The 25,772-nt window shown below is 41.4% G+C and overlaps 2 protein-coding genes across 4 annotated transcripts in view; one reads left to right on the top strand and one right to left on the bottom strand.

Annotated features, from left to right (window-relative positions):
- The window catches only part of PLA2G12B (phospholipase A2 group XIIB), a 43,454-nt gene extending 39,849 nt beyond the window's left edge, over positions 1–3,605 (top strand). Inside the window, exon 5 of the transcript XR_004262185.1 lies at positions 3,265–3,605. The gene's annotated coding sequence lies outside the window, so the exon portion shown is untranslated. The remainder of the gene's footprint in view (positions 1–3,264) is intronic.
- OIT3 (oncoprotein induced transcript 3) overlaps positions 1–24,039 on the bottom strand; it is a 40,686-nt gene extending 16,647 nt beyond the window's left edge. For all 3 annotated transcript variants that reach the window (XR_004262184.1, XM_032256314.1, XM_032256316.1), the window contains exons 1-6: positions 21,809–24,039; positions 16,783–17,157; positions 15,700–15,807; positions 9,656–9,778; positions 4,916–5,038; positions 3,276–3,436 (exon numbers count right to left, since the gene is read on the bottom strand). Coding sequence is in view for 2 of the 3 variants with exons in the window: in XM_032256314.1 (XP_032112205.1) it covers positions 3,276–3,436; positions 4,916–5,038; positions 9,656–9,778; positions 15,700–15,807; positions 16,783–17,157; positions 21,809–21,869 (951 nt within the window). In the remaining variant the exon portion in view is untranslated. The remainder of the gene's footprint in view (positions 1–3,275; positions 3,437–4,915; positions 5,039–9,655; positions 9,779–15,699; positions 15,808–16,782; positions 17,158–21,808) is intronic.
- Between the last annotated feature and the right edge of the window lie 1,733 nt (positions 24,040–25,772).

Below are 25,772 nucleotides of genomic sequence, written 5' to 3'. Positions count from 1 at the left end.
AGAAGTGGGAGCTAAATGGTGAGAACACACTAACACATAGAGGGGAAGGGGAACAGCACACACTAGGGCCTCTCCGGGAGTGGAAGATAGGAGGAGGGAGAGAAGCAGGAAATATAACTAACGGGTAGTAGGCTTAATACCTGGGTGATGAAATAATCTGTATAGCCAGCCCCCATGACACACATTTACCTATGTAACAAATCTGCACATCCTGCACGTGTACCCCTGAACTTAAATATAATTTTAAAAAAAGATTCAGCTTCAAAGACTGTGGTATACGAGAGTAAGAAATGGTCCGGGTGCGGTGGCTCAAGCCTGTAATCCCAGCACTTTGGGAGGCCGAGGTGTGTGGATCACGAGGTCGAGAGATCGAGACCATCCTGGTCAACATGGTGAAACCCCGTCTCTACTAAAAATACAAAACATTAGCTGGGCATGGTGGTGCGTGCCTGTAATCCCAGCTACTCAGGAGGCTGAGGCAGGAGAATTGCCTGAACCCAGGAGGCGGAGGTTGCGGTGAGCCGAGATCGCGCCATTGCACTCCAGCCTGGGTAACAAGAGTGAAACTCCATCTCAAAAAAAAAAAAAAAAAAAAGATCTGTGGTCAGGAAGGGGTGAGTGTGATGAGACTAGGACTCAGGGGATGACATCTCTCCTCACCCATCATTCGCATCTTCATTTACCCATCCTTCAATGCCTCACTCAAAATTCATCTCTTCTATAAAGCCCACAAGTTTACAATGTACAGTTGATGCCCATTATTCATGGATTTAGTATGTGTGAATTCACCTAGTAGCTAACATTTATTTGTAACCCCCAAATCCATACTCACTATGCTTCTGAGGCTATTCACAGGATTGCGCACAGTGGCACATTCCCAGCTGAAGTCCAACAAGTCACCACCGCCTTCTTGCTTTAGCTCTCATATTGTAAGCCAGGATCCTTTCTGTGATCTACAGAATGGCATGTTTTTTGCATGTTTGCACTTTTGCTGATGATTTTGCTGATTAAAGGGACCCCTGAGTGCAGTGCAGATGGGCTGTCTGGTAAGCCCAGGAGGCTATGATGTGCCTTACAGGGAAAATGGAAAAATACATGTTTGATACACTCCAGACATGCGTTGTGGTGCTGCTGGCCATGAGTGCAATGTTAATGAATCTATAATGTATGTTAAATAAGGTATCTTTAAACAGAAACACACAGAGAACAAGGTTAACTGTCAGTTGACAAAAATGTTGTAACGAGAGGATTACAGGAACCTAACCCAGATTTCCCCTAGGAGCAATGCTCGATTGCTAAACAAATTAGCTTCAGTAGTCCCTAATTCATTGCTTGTGGCAGCTTTGTAGAACATAACTACTGCAAATAGCAAGAATCAACTGCAGCTTAAACTCAGATGGCTCTCACTTAGAACTTGTCTCTACCTCTTAATTAGTCCATATCACACATGGCTTTATATTCTAACTATTGGTATTATACTGCCTAGCTCTTTGTTGTGTACTTTTTAATAAATAATAAAATAATAATAATAACAAAAAAAGGTAGGGGGCCTGGCACGGTGGCTCACACCTGTAAACCCAGCACTTTGGGAGGCTGAGGCAGGGAGATCACCTGAGGTCAGGGGTTCAAGACCAGCCTGACCAACATGGTGACATCCCATCTCTACTAAAAATACAAAAATTAACCAGACGTGGTGGTGCATGCCTGTAATCCCAGCTACTTGAGAGGCTGAGGCAGGAGAATTGCTTGAATCTGGGAGGTGGAGGTTGCAGTGAGCCGAGATCACACCATTGCACTCCGCCTGGATCCAAGTCCCAACAACAAGAGCAAAATTCCGTCTTAAAAAAAAAAAGAGTTTTACACACTACCTCTTGGGTAATCAACACATTCCTCTGGAGTATTACTCATAACACTTGATCTATGCAGAATCAGCAAATCCAAAGCTCTGGTATTTTAGAAAAGGAGAGCTTCTGCCCATTATGTGTTTTTCAGGAGTCTTAGATCTGGTGATGCTGTGGCAACATGACCTTGTGTAAACTCTTCCACACTCAAGATTTTGGCTGTGACATTTACCGGATGGTTTTCAGTTCCTTATCACCAGATTCTTCTGCTCTCCCGTGTGCGGGAGAATAGCGCCAACCTACCATGCAGCATTTCCATTTGATTATCCCCAGTTACGATCGACAAAACTTGCTTCACGTGGGACTGCCTGCTCCTTGAATATCTCCCCCTTGTCTCACTCCAAGTCGAATCAGCTTTCTGATTTTCATTTAGTCAGAGTAATAAATAAATATTCGTTTAACCAAATGATCACAAAGGCCTCCATGCTGATCCACATGCAGGCCCCTCTGCTCTATCCATCTTGGAAGCTGCTGTCAGATCATGGCATCCATCACCACAGTCCCTGCCTAACCCCATTTCTGTGGGATAAAATCCAGACGGCTCACCTTAGCACACAAGGCAAGCCTTTGGAAGCCCAGCCCGCCCCATCTACTTTTCCGGTTTCATTTTCCAGTACAAATTCCTGGCCAGTCTGGCTGCACTCTCTATACACCTCCACACAGGCCTGAAATATCCCCTCTTGGAGACTTGCTCACTTGTTTCCCATCTGAAAGGCCCTTTCTTTTCCTCTCTGCTGTGTAAACCACACACACAGTTCCGCCTGGATCCAAGTCCCACTTGTCTTGACTGCTCCTGTGTTTGTCCCTTGACTGGGCTCCTGCAGGGCCTGTCATCTGTCTTGCTGTTCATCCTTTCCTTACATTTTCTGTGTTGTCATCTCAGTTCTGCTGTGCAAGTTCCTAAAAGGCAGGATTTCATACATTCCTAACTCTCCAGCACAGGGCTGTGTGCAGATTTTTGGATGAAAGTATAAACCTTTTCACTCAACCTGGTTCAATACTTGAACTCATTCACTACATCATAAATGAACTGTCATCTGTATTAATTGCTTTCTTCAAATAAAATAATTGGTCAGAGGGGATGTAGCCAGCCTCGCAGTATCACAGGTACTGATGCATTCAGGAAAATGTCTGCACATATTGGAGAGATGGGCTATTTGAAAACAGGAATAACAGAATTCTTCACAGTGCCAGGACCACGGCAGGTGAGCAATAACATATTTGTTAAATGAATGACATAAGAGGTTTTGAGCTCAAATCTTTTGTGCGTAAATATCTCATCGATGACCCAAGTCACGTGGCATACCTCTGTCCACTACCTCCCAAATAACAGGCTTTTGGTCACTCCCCAAATGCCCACCAGGAGGAACCTACATCGACCACTGTACCACACGTCTTGAGAGAGAACAGGATGTTGACGTGGGTGCCGTTGGACACTCCTCGGCAGGAGGTGTTGGTCAGGAAGAGTTCCAGGCCACCAACCAGCTCCCTGGGGATGCTCATTTCAATGGCATTCGATTTGCACAACACAGGGACTGCAGAGAAACGGGGCCACTGTTAGAGCCAGGAAACCTGAATTGGGAGAAAGGCTTTTAGGAGAAATAATTTCACCCTCACGCAACCTGAGCTTTTTGTTCCATCCCCAAGGAAATCAGAGGGGCTGAAAACAAGTTGGTGAATAAAACCAGTATTCCTAACTCCCAAGATTATGGTCAAGTAATGTTCCTCAAATATATGGTTCCCTGAATTAGGAAATACAAGGTTCAACTTTCAATTCAACAAACATTGGTTTCAAAGCGTAGACAGCATAACTCTGTGAACTGAAACACTTAAGAAATTAACTTTCAGCACAAACACAATTTACTGGCAATACAGAAAAAGTGCTGCTTTGATATAGGCCTACGGTACATAACGATGCTGCTGTGACTTTACCATTAATTATTGCCTCATAAAACAGAGACAATAAAAACAGTGTTAGTGCACTTGGGAAAGGCTTCCAAATTGTCCTTGCACTGCTCAGGAAACCATAACTCTGACTATAAATTTCACCGTTTTACCTTAATATAAAAAATATTGCTTTTCCTTAGCATTTTCCAGGTTCTTCTCTAGACTCTGCAAATATCCTAAAGAGAATACTTGAGTACTGTCAGAGTCCAATACATGAAGACATATCATAACAATGGTATAGTGTAAAGAAATCAAAAATAGGTGCTCATTACATATTTATTGGATAAATGAATAAAAATTCTGGACATCAAAAACTAGATTTCCAGGCCAGGCATGGTGGTTTATGCCTGTAACCCCAACACTTTGGAAGGCCAAAGAGGGCGGATAACTTAAGGTCACGAGTTTGAGACCAGCCTGGCCAACATGGTGAAACCCCATCTCTACTAAAAATACAAATATTAGCTGGGCATGGTGGCACGTGCCTGTAATCCCAGCTACTCGGGAGGCTGAGGCGGGAGAATCGCTTGAACCTGGGAGGTGGAGGTTGCAGTGAGCCGAGATCATGCCACTGTATTCCAGCCTGGGCAACAGAGTGAGACTCTGTCTCAAAAAAACAAACAAAACCCCCAAAATAACCAGATTTCCAAAAAATAATTCTCAGAGCATTATTAACCCTCCTATCCTAAGTGTGGGGAAAATAATATGTTTCACAGGGCTTTCAACTTAGTTCACTTAGTTTCAACCCTATTAGAAAAGAAAGGAGCTGCATCAATGTCTTATGCTTCCGTAGTGAGTTATTAGTCATACAACTAACCATAGAAGTAGTCAAAAATCAATGGTAGACAGCAAAGGAAAGTTAGTTTTTTGGTAATCTTTTCTTAGAGATCTTCTCTTTTAAATGATTCCAGAGTGATGATTCAGCGATGCACACTGCTCAAACAGCCATGGTTCTGAAAGATAAGAACTCTGATATACTTGGAGGAGGAAGGCAAAGAATTCTGGGGGAGGAAGAAGTGTAATCGAAGCAGAGTCAAGCCTCCCCCCCAAACCACCGCCCCATGTACTACCTTGGCAAGTGTGGTTATCCTCAGACAGCACCAGGCCCCGGGGACATTCGCACTGGTAGCCTCTCTCAGATCCAAGGCAAGAGTGGCTGCAGCCACCATTGTTATTGTGGCACCCTTCAATGTCTGTGGTAGAAACGAACAGAAAAGAAAATCATCTCGCCATCCTCTACCCCAAGGATTCTGGCGCTTTGTATCAGGGATTATACTTAACTTATGGCAGCATCCCTGGTGCCTAACCTAGTGACCGAGACAGGCAGGCAAGAACTCAAAGAATGTTTATGAAATAGCGTAGCTACAAAGACTGATCTTCCAACATCTATAACTCTACCCAATTAAGCTGGTCAGGAATTTTGCAGAATGTCCTTCAGTTTGGGTTTGTCTAATGCTTTTCTCATGGTTAGCCAAAAGTCATTTCTTAATTGCTGTAACATTTAACCCACTCAATTTGACATTTTATAGAGCATTATTGATGTAAAAGGGACTGACAGAATATAAATTCACCTGGACTGGCTGGATGGATCCGACTTATTGTGTGGACTGGCTGGGTCACCTGGCCCTCTCCTGACATATCTAGGACAAGAGCACTGGGGGTAAAGGGCTTTGAGCTGACAGCACGCTATAAAAATGAGGCCTGGACAGCATGCTGAGTCCATTCAACCAAACCCTGGTGACAGTCCTTTCATGAGATGGTTTTGTTTAAGTTTCCTTTTTTAATGTTTTGCATGTTCAAAAAGCAAACTTGAGCCAAACGGACAAAAGGGAAAAATATTCCATTGAAAACTAAAGAATCTACAAGATGATTTTGAATTTAACGGAAAGAAAAAGACTTTTGTGGGACTTGGACAACCTCTGACCTAGAAGATAGGACAAAAGTCCTATCTTCTAGGTCAGAGGTTGTCAAAATCTAATCTGCTACACATTATTATAAATAAAGTTTTATTGGCATATAGGCATGCACATTCATTTACCTATATGGCCACTTTCTCACTACCAGAACAGAGTTGAATAGTTTCTACAGATCCTGCACGGTCCACAAAGCCTAAAGTATTTACCATATGACCTTTGGAGAAAAGTTTGCTGACCCCTGTCCTAGGTTAAAATAATGAAAGGGAATGTTTTCAAATCATCTGAGATGCTCAGGGAAAGATAAAAGCTGATTTTCAGTTACAGCTATAACTCTCTCAGTTCAACAATAGTTTTAAAAAAGCAGTTATTTGGAACATCAATAAATTAACTTAGAATGAATTAGTTTTTGTGAAATGTATACAGAGAAAAATGTGGCAATGAATCACTCTTTGCAACACTTTAAAGAGATTAAGCATCACCAGTTTTCATATCTGAATATTCTTAAAGGATAAAAGCACACCTAGGAGCTTTTGAAATGGCTGAAAATTATACATGATACTATAGAAGAAAGCACAAAAATATGCTATAAGATGTTAAAATGAACATTAATAGCACTTTTTTCCTTAAAAATTACCTTCCTTAAGTCATTTTATTTCTCTGAGTCACAATTTCAATATTTGTAAAATGAAGAGGTTGCACTAAAGGTTCACTCAGAATATTTCCACGTCTAAAAATGCAAAGTAAAAAATAAACTGAAAATTTAAATTAGCTAAAAATATTTAAGTCTCTCAGGAAGATAAAGCAAAACGTTTAGAATGGTTACATCTGGCAAATGGATTGTGGGTCATTTTAATTATTTTTCTCCTGCTCCTCTTTATTTTCTTCTACACATTTATGATAAAACAAAACAGGCTGGGTGCAGTAGCTCACACCTGTAATTCTAGTACTTTGTGGGGGCCAAGGCAGGCGGATTGCATGAGGTCAGGAGTTCAAACCCAGCCCGGACAACATGGTGAAATCCCGTCTCTCCTAAAAATACAAAAAAAAAAAAAAAAAAAAAATAGCCGGGCATGGTAGAAGGCACCTGTAATCCCAGCTACTCAGGAGGTTGAGGCAGGAAAATCACTTGACCTGGGAGGCAGAGGTTGCAGTGAGCCGAGATCACCCCACCACACTCTAGCTTGGGCAACAAAGTGAGACTCTGTCTCAAAAAAAAAAATTAATAATCATAAATTAAAAATAAGTAAAACAAAACAATAAAAATTACTTAAAAACTAACAAGAGCTGAATTAATGCAGGAACAAAAATACTGCATGTTCTCACTTGTAAATGGGAGCTAAACAATGGATACACAGACATAAAGAATGGACAAACATAAACTATATAAAAATAGACACCAGGAACCTGGTACCGTGGCTCACACCTGTAATCCCAGCACTTTGGGAAACAGGCAGACAGACTGCTTGAGTTCAGGAGTTTGAGACCAGCCTGGCAACTGTTTCTACAAAACTATAAAAATTAGCTGGGTGTGGTGGCACACGCCTATAGTCCCAGCTTCTCTAGAGGCTGAGGTGGGAGGATAACCTGAGCCCAGGGAGGCAGAGACTACAGTGAGCCAGGATGGCCTCACTGTACTCTAGCCTGTGTGACAGACAGAGTGAGACCCTGTCTCAAAAAAAAAAAAAACAAAACAGACACTGGGAACTCCATAAAGCAGGAGAAGGGAACAGGGTGAGGGTTGAAAAACTACCTATTAGGTACTGTCTTCACTGTTTGGGTGATGGGCTCAATAGAAACCCAAGCCCCAGAGTTAAGCAGTATATCCATATAACAAACCTGTGCATGTACCCACTGAATCTAAAAAAAAAAAAATTAAAAAGGGCTGTTGTTTTTTAAAAGAACATGTAATTATCAAATAGTTTAGCCAAGGAAACATATATGTTTGGACTATCAATAAAACGTAAGGGTTATAAACAGGAATATTAATCCTAAAGTATAACTCACTTAATTTTGATCTTCTGCTAAAATATTTTTTCAGTTATGGTTATTAGGTTTTAAGATTATATGAGGATTAACTGCAATCTTTCCAATAAAGTGCTCATAAATAATTATAAATTTTTTATGAAATATTTAATTAACATTCAAATATGCAAAGATTATTATATAAAATAATTAAGATTTAAGGAGGACTCTGGATATTACCTCTATTCAATAAAGTTTAAAATACATTTAGTCTTATTATAAGGAACAGTAATTTAATATTCTGGTTAATGGTCTCTCAGTTAATAATGCAAAGTTTGTTGCATGAAATAAAATGTGGGCACTAGCCATAATTTTTCCTTTTGGGGTAGTATTTTTATTTTATTTTATTATTATTGTTATTTTTTGAGACAGAGTTTTGCTCTTGTTGCCCAAGCTGGAGTGCAATGGCGCAATCTTGGTTCACCGTAACCTCCACCTCCCAGGTTTAAGCGATCCTCCTGCCTCAGCCTCCCGAGTAGTTGAGATTACAGGTGCCTGCTACCATGCCTGGCTAATTTTTGTATTTTTAGTAAAGATGGGGTTTCACCATGTTGGCCAGGCTGGTCACAAACTCCTGACTTCAAGTGATCCACCTGCCTCAGCCTCCCAAAGTGCTGGGATTACAGGCACGAGCCACCGTGCCTGGCCGAAGTGATGGAATTTTAGTAGTGACAATTTCCAAGGGTAAATGTGCCTTAGAGAAGGGATATTATCTAAGTTTCATATAATAATGGTAGGCATTTCCATTTCAATTATTTGATATACATTATGAGTTCTTTTTTGTTATTAGTTACATAAAATGTATAAAGTCCTATAAAATGTCTGCTATTAAAAATAGATCTAAGAGTAAAATAAAATAATTAAAATAGATTTTTTAATTTATCACCCCAAACTGTATTCATCTTCCATAAACACAAAGCATATAGGGAGGAGAGGAAATGGTTCATGTAAACCAGTTTCTCAAATTTCCAAGATGATAAAAATCACCTGTGGAACTTGCTTAAAAACACAAACCCCAAGGCCCCACTTTAGCTCCTCTGAAGCAGAGGCTCCAGGAGAGGGTTGGGAGGGGCTAAGCGTAGAAGCCCCCAGGTGCTTCTCAGCAGCAGGGAAGTTTGGGAAGCACAGCTGTTGGCCAGTGGTTATGCTACTGCCTCTATTACCTGGCCAGTCCAGGTGTGCTCCTTGGACCAGCAGCATAGGTAACTCCTAGAAGTTTAGAAATGTAATATCTTGACCTGATCTCAGACCTACTAAATCAGAATCTGCATTTGGACAAGATCCTAAGTGATCTGTAGGCACATTTTCAAGTTTGAGAAATACTGAATATCCCCACTCCTTTCTTTTTTTTTTTTGAGATCTTTTCTATCTGTTGCCCAGGCTGGAGTGCAGTAGTGCAATCATAGCTCACTGCAGCCTCAAACTCTTGGGCTTGAGTAATCCTACCACCTCAGCCTTCTGAGTGGCTGGGACTACAAGCATGCACCACCATGCTGAGGTAATTTTTATTTTTTAATTTTTTGTAGAGATAGTGTCTTACTATGTTGCCCAGGCTGGTCTCAAACTTCTCAGTCTCCCAAAGTGCTGTGATTTCAGGCACCTGGCCAGAACACCCTATTTTTATTTCTCATATAAAAATGTGGTTTTCTGCCTCTTGCAAAATTCCCTCCTGTTAAATCCTAGAGACAAAATCAGCACTGAATTCTGTCCACCGTGTGAGCATTCTCAATGTTGATGAACCGCTTATTTCATTTCTTTGCACAGCCAAACTGTTGCTCTCTTCAGGCTCTAAGACAGTTTCCTGAATATCAGAGAATAAGCCAGTGGCTTCCCTTGAGCTCTCGATTTGTGTCCCTTCTTGCCCATTCTCACCTTCACAAGTCTTGCCATCACTTCTTAGCACACGGCCAACCCCACACTCACAGCGGTAGGAGTTTTTGAGGTTCACACAGATCTCACTGCAGCCACCATTGTTTTGCTCACATTCATTTTCATCTGCAGAAGAGAAACCATACTGTTTCCATACTACTGAGTGACTCAGCCTTTTCCCACGCCCCTGGACAGAATTTCCACATCTTTTCAGGTCCTGTTGATGCACCTTCCACCACCCAGCTCCCCTGTGATCCAATATCATCACTTCCATCCACCTGATCTCCTGAACCATGTTATTGGTCCATCTGCCCTTTGCTGACTGGAAGGTACCTAATTGCTTGCCAATTCCCTTCTCTTCAGGGAAAAACTATGGGAAAATGAAGTTCCTTTTGTGTCCTGGGTACACCTACTTACTGTATTTGTTTTGGTAATTTCACTTTCTCCAATGAGTTCCTGAGAAGTTGCTAAATAAATACGAACTTACAAAGTAAATTGTTTTAAGTCATGAAAGGAGCTTACATTACAGAAGGAAATAGCTGATAAAATATTTTATGAGGCAATTTTCTTTTATAACATGAACAATTGCCCTCAAAATCTGTTTTTTAAATTAGTATATTCTCACATTCTACTTAAGCAATGATTGCTAACCTTTTAAAGAATCTGATGAAGGGTATGGACTCTTGTGGTAAAAAAAAAAATGCGCAGTTGACAGCAAATTCTACGCCTTTCTTTCTACAAACAAGGAAAAGGAAGCTTGGGAGCTAAATTTGTCATGGCCCTCAGGAATAACAGACCTAGATAGGACTGAGGTTTACACACCCATGAGGTGACAGGAGGCATGACCTTGGCCCCAGGAGAGGAGATAAGCTGTGACTGAAACCTTGCTTAAGTCTAGGACCCCAGAAAATGTATCCCCTCAATGAGACGGGGAGAAGAACTTTGCCCAGTGGCCCAGGGAAGCAATAAGGAAATTTTGCCCAGGGCTCTAGAAGAAAGAAAAGCCTTTACAAACAATGGAAGCCCCAAGCCAGGGCTCTGTCATGGCTGAAGTATGTTTTTTTGTTTTTTTTTTTTTTGAGATGCAGTTTCACTCTTGTTGCCCAGGTTGGAGTGCAGTGGCACAATCTCAGCTCACTGTAGCCTCCGCCTCCCAGGTTCAAGCAATTCTCTTCTCCTGCCTCAGCCTCCCGAGTACAGGCTGGGATTACAGACACCCACTGCTTTGCCCAGCTAATTTTTGTGTTTTTAGTAGAGACGGGGTTTCACCATATTGGCCAGGCTGGCCTCAAACTCCTGACCTTGTGATCTACCTGCCTCAGTCTCCCAAAGTGCTGGGTTTACAGGAGTGAGCCACCACACCCGGCCTGAAGTATGGTTTTATACTTCACACATGGTATGGTGAATCTTGAATGATGAAAAATTTGGCCTGGTCTGATAAAGCATTTGTGATGCCAACAGAAGCATTTGAAAAAGTGCTCTGTGTAAAACTTCCTCAAACCACGTGCTATGGTTTGGATATTTGACCTCTCCAAATCTCATAGTGAGATTTTTTTTTTTGAAACAGAGTCTCTGTTGCCCAGACTGGAGTGCAGTGGTGCGATATCAGCTCACTGCAACCTTTGCTTCCCAGGTTCAGGAGACTGTCCTGCCTCAGCCTTCTGAGTAGCTGGGATTACAGGCATGCGCCACCATGCCTGGCTAATTTCTGTATTTTTAATAGACAGGGTTTCACCATGTTGGCCAGGCTGGTCATGAACTCCTGCTCTCACATGATCCACCTGCCTCAGCCTCCCAGAGTGCTGGGATTACAGGCGTGAGCCACCGTGCCCGGCCTCATATTGAGATTTGATCTCAGTGTTGGAGGTGAGTGCTAATGGGAGGTGTTCAGGTCTTGGAGGCAGATCCCCTATGAATGGCTTGGTGCTATCTTTGCAGAAATGAGTCAGTTCTTGCTCCATTAGATTAGTTTCAGTATGTTTAAAAGGAGGCTGCCACCTCCCCCTTCTCACTTTCACTTCCTTTCTTGCCACGAGATGCACATGCCAGCACCCTTCACCTTCCTCCATGAGTGGAAGCAGCCTGAGGCACTCACAAGATGCTCAGTCTCCCAGTCAGCAGCATCATAAACCAAATAAACCCATTTTCTTTATAAATTACCCAGACTTGGGTATTCCTTTATGGCAACACTAAACAGACAAGGATACCAGATGACAAGAGTGGCGTCCTACAGAAAAACAACCACAACAGAAGATGGTTTGCTGCAAGACACTTATATGAGGAATGATCCATTGTGAGACAGTGTTGGCGTGGTAACTGGAGGCTCTGAACTGGAAATAACAGAATTGTCCAGAAAAATCCATAATACAAGTATTTAAAGAATTAGTAAAAAGATAAAAGAAAGGATAATAACCAAAATCAGTGTGTAAAAAGACAAGGCAGAACTGAAAACACACAAAAACAAACACGTAGAACTTGTAGAAATGCAAAATGTAGTTGATAATATTAAGAATCTTTATCAGGGCCCCTTCTTTCCCTTTCCTCATTATACTGCCTGGAAAGTAGATGATTAGAGGCTCACAGCCTTCGCGGATGTGGACATGGTGACACCTATGCTTGGGTGGGTCCCTTAGAAGCCACCATTCTAAGCCTGGACTGATTATCTTGGACTGATTTTTTTTTTTTTAATATGAGAGAGAAATAAACTTCTACTTATTTAAGCCATAATTATTTGGGGGTTTATTGTTATAGCCAATGAAGATAGATACTCTATGCCCCAGCGGTTCCATTCTTATGGGTACCTGCTAGAGAAAATCTCACATACTTGGTAAGGTATAATTTTTATGTTAATTCTGAGAACACACAAAACAATGCTATTTATTGTTATAGGTACATACATAAATAATGAAAGCATAAAAATGGGACCAGAAGATCATATGCTAACTTTAAAACAATGATTACCTCTGGAGGGTGAGAGAAGAAAGCAGGATGGAATGGGATGGCTTTACTTGTATCTACAAAATTTTATTTAAAAGAAAAAGGGCTGTGTGTGCTGGCTCATGCCTATAATCCCAGAACTTTGGGAGACTGAGATAAGTGGATCACCTGAGTTTAGGAGTTTAAGACCAGCCTAGCCAACATGGTGAAATGCTGTCTCTACCAAAAATACAAAAAATTAGCTGGGCGTGGTGGCATGCACCTGTAATCCCAGCTACTCGGGAGGCTGAGGCAAGAGAATCACTTGAACCCAGGAGGTGGAGGTTGCAGTGAGCCGAGATTGTGCCATCGCACTCCAGCCTGGGCAACAAGAGTGAAACTCCATAAAAAAGCAAATAACCAAAAAGCAAACAAACAAACAAACGAAAAAAGGAAGCAAAAGTGAACTATAAATATAGGTATATGAGTTTCTGTTATATTATTTTGTTGTATGCTACCTGAAAAAATTATATAGTTTAAAACAAATCATTAAAATTATTATGTTTAAATAAAAACTAAAGGAAAATTGACACATGCTCACAAACACAAGACTCTGTCTATAGTTTCAGAGGATTCACAATCTCCCTAAAATTCCACAGACCCCACACAGGAACTTGGGGCTTTGATAGACAAACATGTCTAAGATAAATTAAGGAAGAAATGTGTATGATATGCTACATTTGATGTTTAAAATTCACCAATAAGTAAACATATTGATATGATTTGGCTGTGTCCCCACCCAAATCTCACCTTGAATTGTAATAATCCCCATGTGTCAAGGGTGGGGCCAGGAGGAGATAACTGAATCCTGGGTGTAGTTTCCCCCATACTGTTCTCATGGTAGTGAGTAAGTCTCATGAGATCTAATGGTTTTATACATGGGAGTTCCCCTGAACAAGCTCTCTTGCCTATCACCATGTAAGAAGTGACTTTGCTCCCCATTCACCTTCTGCCATGATTGTAAGGCCTCCCTAGCTATGTGGAACTGTGAGTCAGTTAAACCTCTTTATAAATTTCCTTTATAAATCCAGGCTTGAATATGTCTTTATTAGCAGCATGAGAACAGGTTAATATATATATGTGTATTCATTTTCAAATCTGCCTGTAGAAACCCTGGAAGCAGCATACATAAGAAAATAATATAACTGCTTCCTTGGGATGGAGTTGGGGAAGAGGGAAATGGGCCAAGAGGGTGACTGAGAGCTGGACAGTTTGCTGTATACCTTTTTATGTTGTTTAATTTGGGAAACACTTAAATGTATTACCTATTTAAAAGATATATTAAAACAAAAGCAAAGAAATGAATGAACCAAAAAAAGTCAAATATTTTTGAACAGAAATATATGAGGGTAGGAGGAGACTTCAGGAACCACTATTGCCCTTACCCCCAGTCATTTAGCATTAAATCACATATTCAAAATCAACCACATGAGATCCCCAACAACTCCTATGGCAGGGCCTAAACATGCTCCGCAGGATGGTTAGTGGGTTCATTTAGGAGCTTTATTTATTGATTTATTTATTATTTTTTTTAGAGACAGGGTCTTGCTCTTTCACTCAGGCTGCAGCACAGTGACGCAATCAGCGCTCACTGCAGTCTTAAATTCCCGGGCTTAAGCAATCCTCCCACCACAGCTGAGACTACAGCTACTGCCACCACACCTGGCTAATTTATTTTTATTTTATAGAGACGGGCTCTCACTATGTTTCCCAAGCTAGTCTCAAACTCCTGGCCTCAAGCAGTCCTCTTGCTTCATCCTCCCAAAGCACTGGGATTACAGGCATGAGTCACTGCACCTGGCTCACTTAAGAGATTGAAGAGAAAAAGCTTTTCTAAAACAAGAAGCCACCTGGGCCCAGGATGTCGAAACTTCAGTGAGCTGAGATCATACCACTGCACTCCAGCCTGGGCAACAGAGTGTGACCCTGTCTCAAAAACAAACAAACAAATAAACAAAAACCAATAAGCCTTTTTTGCTCCTTTCACCTTAATCTCCTACCTCAATCCTGACCTGTTACTGTTCTTCTTGAGGGGACCAGGGTAGGGCAATCTTCCCCTTTCTCTCTAGATTTGTTTTAAATCTATTTGAGTCTGAATCCAAAAAGGTTCATAACCTTAAAGAGAAAGAGAGATGATCTTCAATCTTAAGATTTTCATCTCTGTTCTCTTCCAGTTATAGACAGCATAATACACAATTCAACAACTCTGGATTTCCTATAGACAATCTCACTCACATTTCTTGCTACTCAGAACAACCAAAATTGTAACAGTGAAGCTAGAGGAGTAAGTAAGTCCTTAGATTATTCTAGACCAGATGCTGTCCAACAGAAATATAAAGCAAGTTATATATTTAATTTAAAATCTTTTAGTAGTCACATTAAAATTTTAAAAAAAGAAACTTAATTTTAATAATATATTTTATATAACCCAATTATATGCAAAATATTTTCACTTTGATATATAACCAGTATTAAACATACTATTTTTAGAGACAGTCTTGCTTTGTCACCTAGGCTAGAGAGCAGTGGTATAACCATAGCTCATTGTAACCTTCAACTCCCAGGCTCAAGTGATCCTCCCACCCCAGCCTCCTGAGGAACTGGGACTATAGGCACATGCCATCATACCCAGATAATTTTCATATTTTTTTGTAGAGATGAAGTCTTTCTTTGTTTCCCAGGCTGGTCTCGAACTCCTAGGTTCAAGCCATCTGTCTGCCTCCCAAAGTGCTGGGATTACAGATATGAGCCACTGCGCCTGGCCAAACATCAGTTTTAAAATTCAAATCAAATAAAATCAAAATTCAGTTTTTCAGTCACACTAGCCACATTTCAAGTGCTCCATGGCCACCTGTAGCAACTCTAGTGGAGGGCACAATTCTCCACTGTCCCTAATCATGATACAAATTTGGCATGGGGCTTTCAGTCCAGGCATAAACTAAAAAGCAAGCACCATTCCAAGTGTTTGGAGACACAAACTGGGAAAAAGATGGTGCTCTGAGGCAGAAAGAGTTTTTGATTTCTCTTTTTGATCCTAATAGCCTGTTTCTACCTTATGATGAGTTTCTTACCAAAGCATGTCTGCCTGTCAGGGCCTAGCATGGTTCCTGGAGCGCAGGTGCACTCGCTGGTATCTGAGCAGCTGTCATGGCAGTCCTCGTCGCAGATGTCATAAAAATCTATGGAAGGATAAAGATTATCTTTTATGAGAGGAGGAGACCAGAGGACACTCTCTTTTTCATTCTTTTTTAGAGATAGGGGGATGGTCTCCCTATGTTGCCCAGGCTGGCATTGAACTCCTGGGCACAAGCAATCCTCCCACCTTGGCTTCCCAAGTAACTGGCACTATAGGCATGAGCCACTGCATCCAGCTCACCCTCTCCTTCTTGAGAGAGCCCCATAGGTGCAGCCCAGGGGATGAGTTTCCAGCCACCATCGAGGGAATTCTCATTGTTCAGGGTTTATATAACCCAATGAAAAACAAAAAACTAGGGCAACTTCTGTCATCTAGATCAGTGATTCCCAACTTCAGATCCATAGGCCCATGAGTGGCCATAGAGTTTCTGCAAATCTAAAACCTCACCATATATGAGCTATAGACTAGGAAAGTGTTATGTCCTACTCTTCCAGTGCTCTATTTTTAAAATGCATACAGACATTGATGGGATTAATAACACAGAAATTAAAAGTATTACTGACATAAAGTGCTTCTTCCCATTATACATCATTAAAAAAATCAGTGGACACTAAACAGAATCCAACCATATGGATGTCTGACTACCTATCTATTAATCAAAATAGAGATCTTAAAAAGGTATTCTCCATACTCAAAAAAGCTGGAAATCCACTATTTAGAGAACCTAAATCAATGTTTCATTTTCTAATGTTTTGTTTGAATGGAATTCAGACAAAATTAAAAAGAACTGATCAAAGTCATAACGTCTTTCCCCTTCTATTTCTTCAGGAATTTTTCAGAAGTTCTAAGAACTTCTGAGATAGCAGAAATCACAATCTAGAGGTTTCTTTGGCCCCACATCAATGTTGTTCAGACTGAGATATAGTTGTCACTGTAACTGCATTTCCTATAAGTGGCACTTCCGGACTTCACCCATGGTCTTGTTGGCGGAGAAGAAGAGCACAGGGAAGGTACTCACGACCACAGTAGACATGGAAGCAGACACTGGGCTTGGTCAGACGATACACATAGTAGCCTCCGGGGCAAGACTTGACCTCCACCGTGGTATTCCAGAGGCAGCAGTTCCCATTGAAGCTGGCACAAGCCTGGCGTTGCACAATGCCATCACCTTCTAGGGGGTGACTGCCATTGAGCCAGACAGGTGCGTGGGTTCCACAGTGGTTTTCTGGTATGCAGAAGGTGGGCATAGCATCTCCTGCCATGCCCGTGAAGCGGTACCACTCCCCATCCACATGGTTGTCACACAGAGGAGGACCTTGAGACTCATCCAATTGGTGGTCAGTGTTCCTCCAGGGCTCATTCAGGCTGATGTAAGCAGAACAAGGATCTAGGGCTGGAAATGAAAAAGATACCTCAGAGTACCTGGAGTGTTTCAAATCACAGCACCAACAGCCCAAGTCCACCTTCTTGGTCTTGCATTTGAACATTTTGAATTCAAGAGACAAATTAGTTAAGGTCCCCAAAAATAGCTGTTTAAGGTTCCTCAAGTTGATTTAAACATGTTGCATAAATGCCTATTTCAAAAGCATTTCAAACCTCAAGTTTAGTGTTAGCATTGAATTAAATTTTTATCCAGAGAAATTATTTGATAGAAGGATAGTTATTCAGACCAAGGGAGGTTAGGATTAAAGACTCACTGAACTCTGAATGAGTCAGACCATACTCTGAGTATTTCATTCATAACTGGAGATTGTATTATTATTGTTATTGTTTGTTTTTGAGATAGGGTCTGGCTCTGTCACCCAGGCTGGAGTGCAGTGGTATAATCATGGCTTACTGCAACCTCTGCCTCCTGGGCTCAAGCGATCCTCCCCACTCAGCCTCTGAAGTAGCTGGGACCACAGGCCCATGCCACCACACCTGGCTAATTTTTGTTTTCTTTTTTTTTTTTGGTAGAGACAGAGTTTCGCCATCTTGCCCAGGCTGGTCCTGAACTCCTGGGCTCAAGTGATCCTCCTGCCTCAGCCTCCCAAAGTGCTGGGATTACAGGCATGAACCCAGCTCTCAGCCAGAGACTGTATTTTGTAAAAGTAATTGACAAACTTGTTCAGAGAAAGTTGATCGGACTTAGAAGGGGTCCTAAAAATTAATTACTGGAGAAGTTGAGAATCATGGTTTGGGAAAAAGAAGACTGAAGAAAATGCATATTGGTTTTAAAAAATCTGAAATAGGCTTGTGGAAGAGAAATTAGCTATTCTGTTACAAGAACAAGAACAAATAGTAGGAAAGCACATTTCACTTCAGTTATCCAGTCATAGGAGAGGCTGTGTCACAGTGCAGTTAGCTTCCAATCCTTGGAAATTTTCAAAACAGTATTCGGCTGGCCATTTGTAAAGAAGATTATAGGTGAAATTTTGCATTATTAGAAAGTTTGACTTGATAAGGAACGTGTAAAGCTCATTCCACTGAAAAGGAAAAGACCTCAGGCACGTGTTACCTACTTTGAAATACACAGTATAAGAGCATGTAGTTACTAGGAATATTCTCAAAGTAAATTCTGGTATATATTCTACCAGCTTATTGAAAATATCAAGAATCCTGTGTATTCACAGTTAACCATGACATTATTATCCTAGCTGTTATACAGCAAAGTTTTTTAGGCATATATTTTTAGTGCATAAATTACAAGGACAAATATCTCATCCAAAATATTTCATTACATGTTGTGAAGACTTTGAAAAATAACATTCTGGTCGGGCATGGTGGCTCACGCCTGTAATCCCAACACTTTGGGAGGCCAAGGCAGGTAGATCACCTGAGGTCAGGAGCTCAAGACCAGCCTGGTCAACATGGTGAAACCCAGTCTCTACTAAAAATACAAAAATTAGCCAGGCATGGTGGCACGTGCCTGTAATCCCAGCTACTTGGGAGGCTGAGGCAGGAGAATCACTTGAACTCGAGAGGTTGGAGGTTGCAGTGAGCCGAGACCATGCCATTGCACTCCAGCCTGGGCAATAAGAATGAAACTCCATCTCAAATAGATAGATAGATAGATAGATAGATAGATAGATAGATAGATAGATAGAAAGAAAGAAAGAAAAACAACATTTTAATGACTAAAGACACCAATATCTCCAATATTCTCATTGCTTCCCTTAACTCCAGGGAAACTAATTAATGAATTAATGTAGGTAAATTGTCCTTAGAGGAATCTATGAAACTAAGAAATTCTAGAAAGGAGCATTGGCCAGAGAGTACTATATTATCCTTCTTAATGCGCAGAGGTTGACTTACGTAACTGATACCATAGGCAAGGAATTCACATTAGGGCCAATACATTTTGTGGGCAGGGAATTCCGTATTAGCAAATAGTACACAACAATTAAATATGAATGGGCCATGATCACTAAATCTAACTTGTCTAGAAAATACTTCAGATTTTTCTAATCTACATTATCCACATTTCAAAGTTAAGTTTACTCTCTAAACTTCAGTCACATGTAGAGAAAGGTGCAGCCCATTGCTCATGGCCCCCAAGAAAACATGGCAATTTGAGACAAGAAAAAAGTGGGATATTGCATTTTCTGGAAAGCAACCCACTTTCTTTAAAATGTCCCTTATGTATCTCAGCTGAGCCCTGCATCACAAGCCTTTAAGGGGAAGAAATATCCTCTGATTCTCTCTCCCCTCAAAAGGGACAAATTTCTTCCTCTGCCCTCCCAGCTGTGGCTTTTTCTTACAAGCAAGGTTTCCAGAGCAACTTCACAGGTGATTATAGAGTCACAGAAATATTTGGTTCTTCTCCCTGTCTCTAATTTTATAAGAAATGGTTAGATACTCAACTTTTAGTGGCTTCTGAAGAAACTCCTAAACCTCTCTCAGTAACTATTTCCTGATTTATAAAGTTTTTCCTTCAAGTTAAATGTCATTTCTTGGGCTGTTTACTAAAAGTTCACTTCCTTCCGTGCTGTAGAGGAGATAAGGCATGAGGAGGAGAAATTTATCTACTATTTTCTGTAACCTAACTAAATAATACATATATGTTTTTAAAAGTTAACCATCCAATACTTTCTGACATTAAATGTACCCATCCCACTGTACCCCCTTTGAAGGCAGCAGTCTAATCTAATAGCCTGGTCCCTCTGGCTTATTCCACCAGGACCACGCAGGGCCAAGGGCAGAGAACTGATGTCTGCATCCCCACCCTTTCGCCCCAAGGCTGTGTCCTCCAACCCTCCAGGTCCTACAGAGAGCCACCCCTGAATCTCAGCCCCCTGGAACCCTGTGCCTGAGCTTGATTGGGAAGCACCCCCCTTTCCTGCTCCCTCCTTTTTCATCCTCCTCCCTCATCACCCTACTTCGCTTCTCCCTTTCCCATTCCTCGTTTTCCCTCTTCTCTCACTTCCCCCCTCCTCCCAGGGCAAGCACCAACCCCAGCCCCTAAAATTCCCTGTTTATCTTGCTTCTGTCATTGAGCTAAATACCATCCTTGACGTGCTGTGTGCTGGGGGTGGGAGAGAAAAGTCTGGGAAAGGTGAGGGTAATGGAAAGAATGGGGGATACAGGAGGTACTAGAGGGAGAATAGGTAAGGAGAAGGGTGGAAAGAAAGGGGAGCGGAGATTTTTGGGAGGACAACTTTCTGAGCGACCCTTGGGTTATTGGCAGCAGATATGAGGTGATTAATGACAGGTAGCTCCAGCATATTTTTTGAACAGTTTTGGATTTACAGCATAGTTGAGATGATAGACAAAGAGATGCCATATATGCCACACCCAGCGTCCCTTGTTATGGCACATTACCTTTAGCCATACGTTAGTATGGTACCTTCGTTGCATTAATGAACCACTGCTGATAACTTATTAACTCATGTTCACATTTATTCAGACTTCCTTAGTTTCTACCTATATCTTTCTGTTCTGGGATCCCATCCAGGATCCCACATTACATTTAGGTGTCAGGTCTCCTTAGGATCTCAAGTCATTTTATTTTATTTTTTTTTTTGAGATGGAGTCTCCCTGTGTTGCCCAGGCTGGAGTGCAGTGGTGCGATCTCGGCTCAGGGCAACCTCCACATTCCGGGTTCAAGTGATTCTCCCCGCTCAGCCTCCCAAGTAGCTGGAATGACAGGCATGCAACGCCATGCCCAGATAATTTTTTTTTGGTTTGATATTTTTAGCAGAGATGGGGTTTCACCATGTTGGCCAGGCTGGTCTCGAACTCCTGACCTCAGGTGATCCACCAGCCTTGCCCTTCCAAAGTGCTGGGGTTATAGGTATGAGCCACTGCGTCCAGCCCCAAGCCTATTTTTAATGTGTATCCTTTAAGGTGCTAGAGCAAGGCCCAAGTTACCATGAAAAAATAAATCAGGATCAACTAAATACCGAGCTACTCAAAAGTGTCAAGAAGGATGGTTCTCTCCATCTCACCTCCCACCTGCTCTTCCAGTTACCACTTATATTCTACTAGAAAAAGAGGCAAGAGAGAAATCTGTTAGTAACTGGAATTGAAACTTTTCTTTGCCTGGTTGGCCACTTTTGCATCAAGCCTGAGGACAGAAACAATTTAGGATTCACTCAATCTGTGCAAAAAGTCTTATTTTCTGATATAAAGACTAACGAGTTTGGTTTATCCAGATCTGTGCCCCTCATGGCAACAGACCTTTCAGTCCCTTGCCTTCATTAAAGAACAACTCTACACTCAACTTTAAAAATCTCTTTTTTCTCTTCAAGTTGGAACTATAAAAGTGCCTAGAACACAAAGAAGTTAGAATTCTTTTTACACATACTCCAGGAAATATTTAGCTAGTGGAAAGCAGTGGGATATGGCAGATCCATGGAAATTTTGGATGTCCAGGCAAGAGGCTACATGGAAGCTGTAACAGAAATTCTCTGGAAATCTATTTTCAAGGGTTACCAGGGACTTTTCTTACATAATTCTAGAGCTAGCATTTAAGGTACTGGAATCTAGTTCTTAATCATCTGTACCTCATAACAAATTGCCACAACAAAAAGTGCATCGTCCCAAGTTCTTGACATGACACTCACCCACGGGCGACATGGAGGTGCCTGTGATGAAGAGGCAGATGAGAAGCAGAAACGGAGTCATCCTTCTGGACCAACCACCAGAAACACACTGGAAAATCTTCTTAATACTGGTGTTCCTTTGTCCCCTTCTCTTTCAAGCACTTTTTTTTTTTTTTAAAGGCCTCTAGGCTCTCATGAGAAAGACGTTATCAGCACTGGTAGGGGTGTTATCAGAGGAAGAGGATGAGGATGAGTTGGATAAGGTGTCCACAGCTCTGGCCTTGGCCCCAGAGAGAAGCACTGCTTTACACTGTCAACAGGGTTCCTTTATTGATAGTTTTCTTTAGAGGGGAAAAAAGAACAACAACTTCATAATCCCTCATCCTCCTCCTATTGTTTTCTCTCTAGAATTCCCTGCAACGAAACATCCAGTATCTTATCCTGAAGGGAACTCTAAATGAGGGACATCCCTTCACATCAAATTCTTGCTTTGTGACTTCTTGGAATTGATTTCACAATGTTGCAGCCATAGCATTGCACACTAAATGAGAATGGATAAAGCCAAATAGCTGAAACTGTCTTGGTCAGATGGTTGAGGAGCTTACAATAGCACACAAAACAAAGTAGTAAGGACAGATATGGGACGGGGACAGTATTCTCTTGAAATAAGCTCCTGAGTTTGTTTTATTACGGTCTTTGGCCTCAAAACTCCTGCAAGAAACAAGGTTTAACAAGAAACAAGGTTTTTGCCCTTTCGTTTTTTATTTTTATTTATTTATTTATTTTGAGACAGAGTCTTGCTCTGTCACCCTGGCTGGAGTGCAGGGGTGTGATCTCGGCTTACTGCAACATCTGCCTCCCCCGGGTGTTTACCAATTCAAGTAACAATACCTCATGTTTTCATCCTGTCTTTGCCCCCAAAATTAAAAAATGGTTTAATGTGATTTATTTCACTAATTCTCACATTAAGATGGGGTAGGAGCTTAAAATTAGAAACTACTCATTAACACTCTGGAAAATTAAATGTCAACATTTACTAAAGTTTCACTTTTAGACAAAGGAGGGGACATGTAGGGACTGGTATATTACATGCCACAGACATGGTATATTACATGTCATCGACACAGCCTTAGGAATTAGAGGTTCGGAGTTTGCTGGCTCCTTAACATTCTGCAGTGTTGTCGACTCCTGAGAATTAGCAAGCACTATCACTGAGGATAATGTAAAGGGGAAGGATAAAAAGAGGAGTAGGGAAAAGTTGCTCTTTAAAAAAAAATACTGTGTTAAACAAGGGTCTGAAGGAAACCACAACTTTTCTATTCCAATCTTACTTTAACTTGATACTTTGGGCTTCTATTATTCCTGCACTTGCTTTTATCTGTGTAACTTTTCCCAGTAACCACAATCCTAGTGACTGGAAAAAGGAATAGTATCTTTGGGAAGTTATCCTTAAACTTGTTTCCATAATCTCTTGGCACAATTTTTCTTTATTCAGAGGTGGGGTCTTGCTATATTGCCCAGGCTGGAGTGCAATTGCTATTCATATGCACTCAATAGCACACTGCAGCCTTGAACTCCTTGGCTCCATGGATCCTCCTCCCTCAGTCTCCCCAGCAACTGAGACTACAGGGGCACCATGAGCCCGGCTTCTTAGCACAATTTTTAAGCCAAATTCAGTGACACTGAAATGATAATGGCCCCTTTCCTCTAAGGATGTCTGTTCAATTAATTAAACATCAGTTGTTACTGGGGCCAGGTGCCATGCTAATCACTTGTTTTTGACAATGGCAAAGGTACAAATGGTCCCCAGAAGCGCAGGGTTTATGGTCAAGCAAGGGGTTTCCATTGATCTAAAATTGTAGTTAGCTGCTTTATTACTAACATTAGTGGGACACGGGCAATTTGACCATTAGCTTGGTAAGTTGTGGTTTGATGGCAGCAGTGGATGACTCTGCTGTCTCACTGCAGGGTAGTGCTGCTAAGAATCAGTGCTTTAAACAGAAAAAACAAACCCCCACAACTTCCTGTCCTTAGGAAGCCATCTGAGGGCTTCATATGTGTTGCAGAGAAACAGAGGACGTGTGCATGAGATAAACTCAGACTTGTTACCAGGATTGATTGCTGGAGTCAAGGACTTTTACCAGATAGCCTTTGGTTCTGTAAACAAAAATTCCCAGGATGGTAAGATTTTTTTTTTCTCCCTTATTTTTATTTTTTCCTTTTTAGTTGACCTGCCCTTTCATTTTTTACTTGTTTTTGTTTTTGAGACAAGAGTCTTGCTAGGCTGGAGTGCAGTGGCGTGATCTTGGCTCACTGCAACCTCTGCCTCCCAGGTTCAAGTGTATCTTCTGCCTCAGCCTCTTGAGTAGCTGGGATTACAGAGATGTACCACCATACCCAGCTATATTTTATATTTTTAGTAGAGATGGAGTTTCACCATGTTGGTCAGGCTGGTCTCGAACTCCTGACCTTGTGATCCACCCGCCTTGGCCTCCCAAAGTGCTGGGATTATAGGCGTCAGCCACCATATCCAGCCTCATTTTTTACTTTTTATGAAGAAAAATTTCAAATATATAGAACAATAATGAGCAGCTAGTTATAATTACTAACATTTGTTCAATCTCATCTCATTTACATACCAGTATGCATTTCTAACATATAGTCTTTTTTTTACATAATCATGATGCTTTTATTACAGCTATGAAAATCTGTAATAATTCCTTACTTCACACCTAGTCCATATTTAAATTTCCCAATAGTTCCAAATATTCCTTTTTATTGCTGGATTGAGTGAGGATTCAAACAAGATTTATATGTTGCATTTTGGTTGTCACTTAAATTTATTTTTATTGGCCGAGCGCAGAGGCTCACGCCTATAATCCCAGCACTTTGGGAGGCTGAGGTGGGTGGATCACCTGAGGTCAGGAGTTTGAGACCAGCATGACCAACATGGCGAAACCCTGTCTCTACTCAAAATACAAAACTAGTTGGGTGTGGTGATGCATGCCTGTAATCCCAGCTGCTTGGGAGGCTGAGGCAGGAGAATCGCTTGAACCTGGGAGGCTTGAGCAACAGAGGGAGACTGTCTCAAAAAAAAAAAAAAAAAATTATCCACCATGTTTTCCCTTCTTCCTTCCATTTGTTGAAGAAACCCCATCATTTGTCCTATAGAATGTTCCACATTTTGGGTTTCGTGAATTGCTTCTTTGTGGTGTCTTGTAGTCTTCCCCCATATTTAATGACAATGCTTGTTCATACATTATATTTTTTTTCTAAATTACATGCTATTAGAATTTAAAAACAAAAATACTCTGGTGACACTGAGGGAATTTAATGTACAGAAAGCAATGTTAGAAACAGATCAGTTAGCAAGAGGATAAATCAGTCTAGGATACATCTGAGCAAGAGTAACAATTTGAGAGCTACCATCATATAAGTGGTAACTCAAATAGGGGAGACGGGTGAGATTACACCCATGGAAAATGGGGTCTAAGATGGAACCTTGGGGAGGCTTAACATTAAAGATGTGGGCAGAGGAATAGGATGCTGTAAAAGAGACCAAGAAGTAGTCAGAGATTTATGAAAGGAAACCCGAGGGTGGAGTCACAGGAGCCGATGTTCACGGAGGAGGGGTTGCCCAGTGTATGATGCATTCATAAAACATACATAAACATTTATAAAGTAGGCAATCTTTTTTTTTTTTTTTTTTGGAGACAGGGTCTCACTCTGTCACCCAGGGTGGAGTGCAGTGGTGTGATTTCAGCTCACTGCAGTCCCTGCCTTTGGGGTTCAAGCAATTCTCCTGCCTCAGCCACCTAAGTAGCTGCGATTACAGGTGTGCACCACCACACCTGGCTAATTTTTGTATTTTTAGTAGAGATGGGGTTTGCCATGTTGCCCAGGCTGGTCTCACACTCCTGAATTCAAACTATCCACCCACTGTGGCCTCTCAGAGTGCTGGGATTACAGGCAAAGTAGGTAATCT

Source organism: Sapajus apella, unplaced genomic scaffold (genome assembly GCF_009761245.1).
Source record: "Sapajus apella isolate SASKATOON/1434 unplaced genomic scaffold, GSC_monkey_1.0 scaffold94, whole genome shotgun sequence".
NCBI lineage: Eukaryota > Metazoa > Chordata > Mammalia > Primates > Cebidae > Sapajus > Sapajus apella.
The sequence above is the reverse complement of the archived record's forward strand: the minus strand, read 5'-3'. Positions and strand labels throughout refer to the sequence as shown.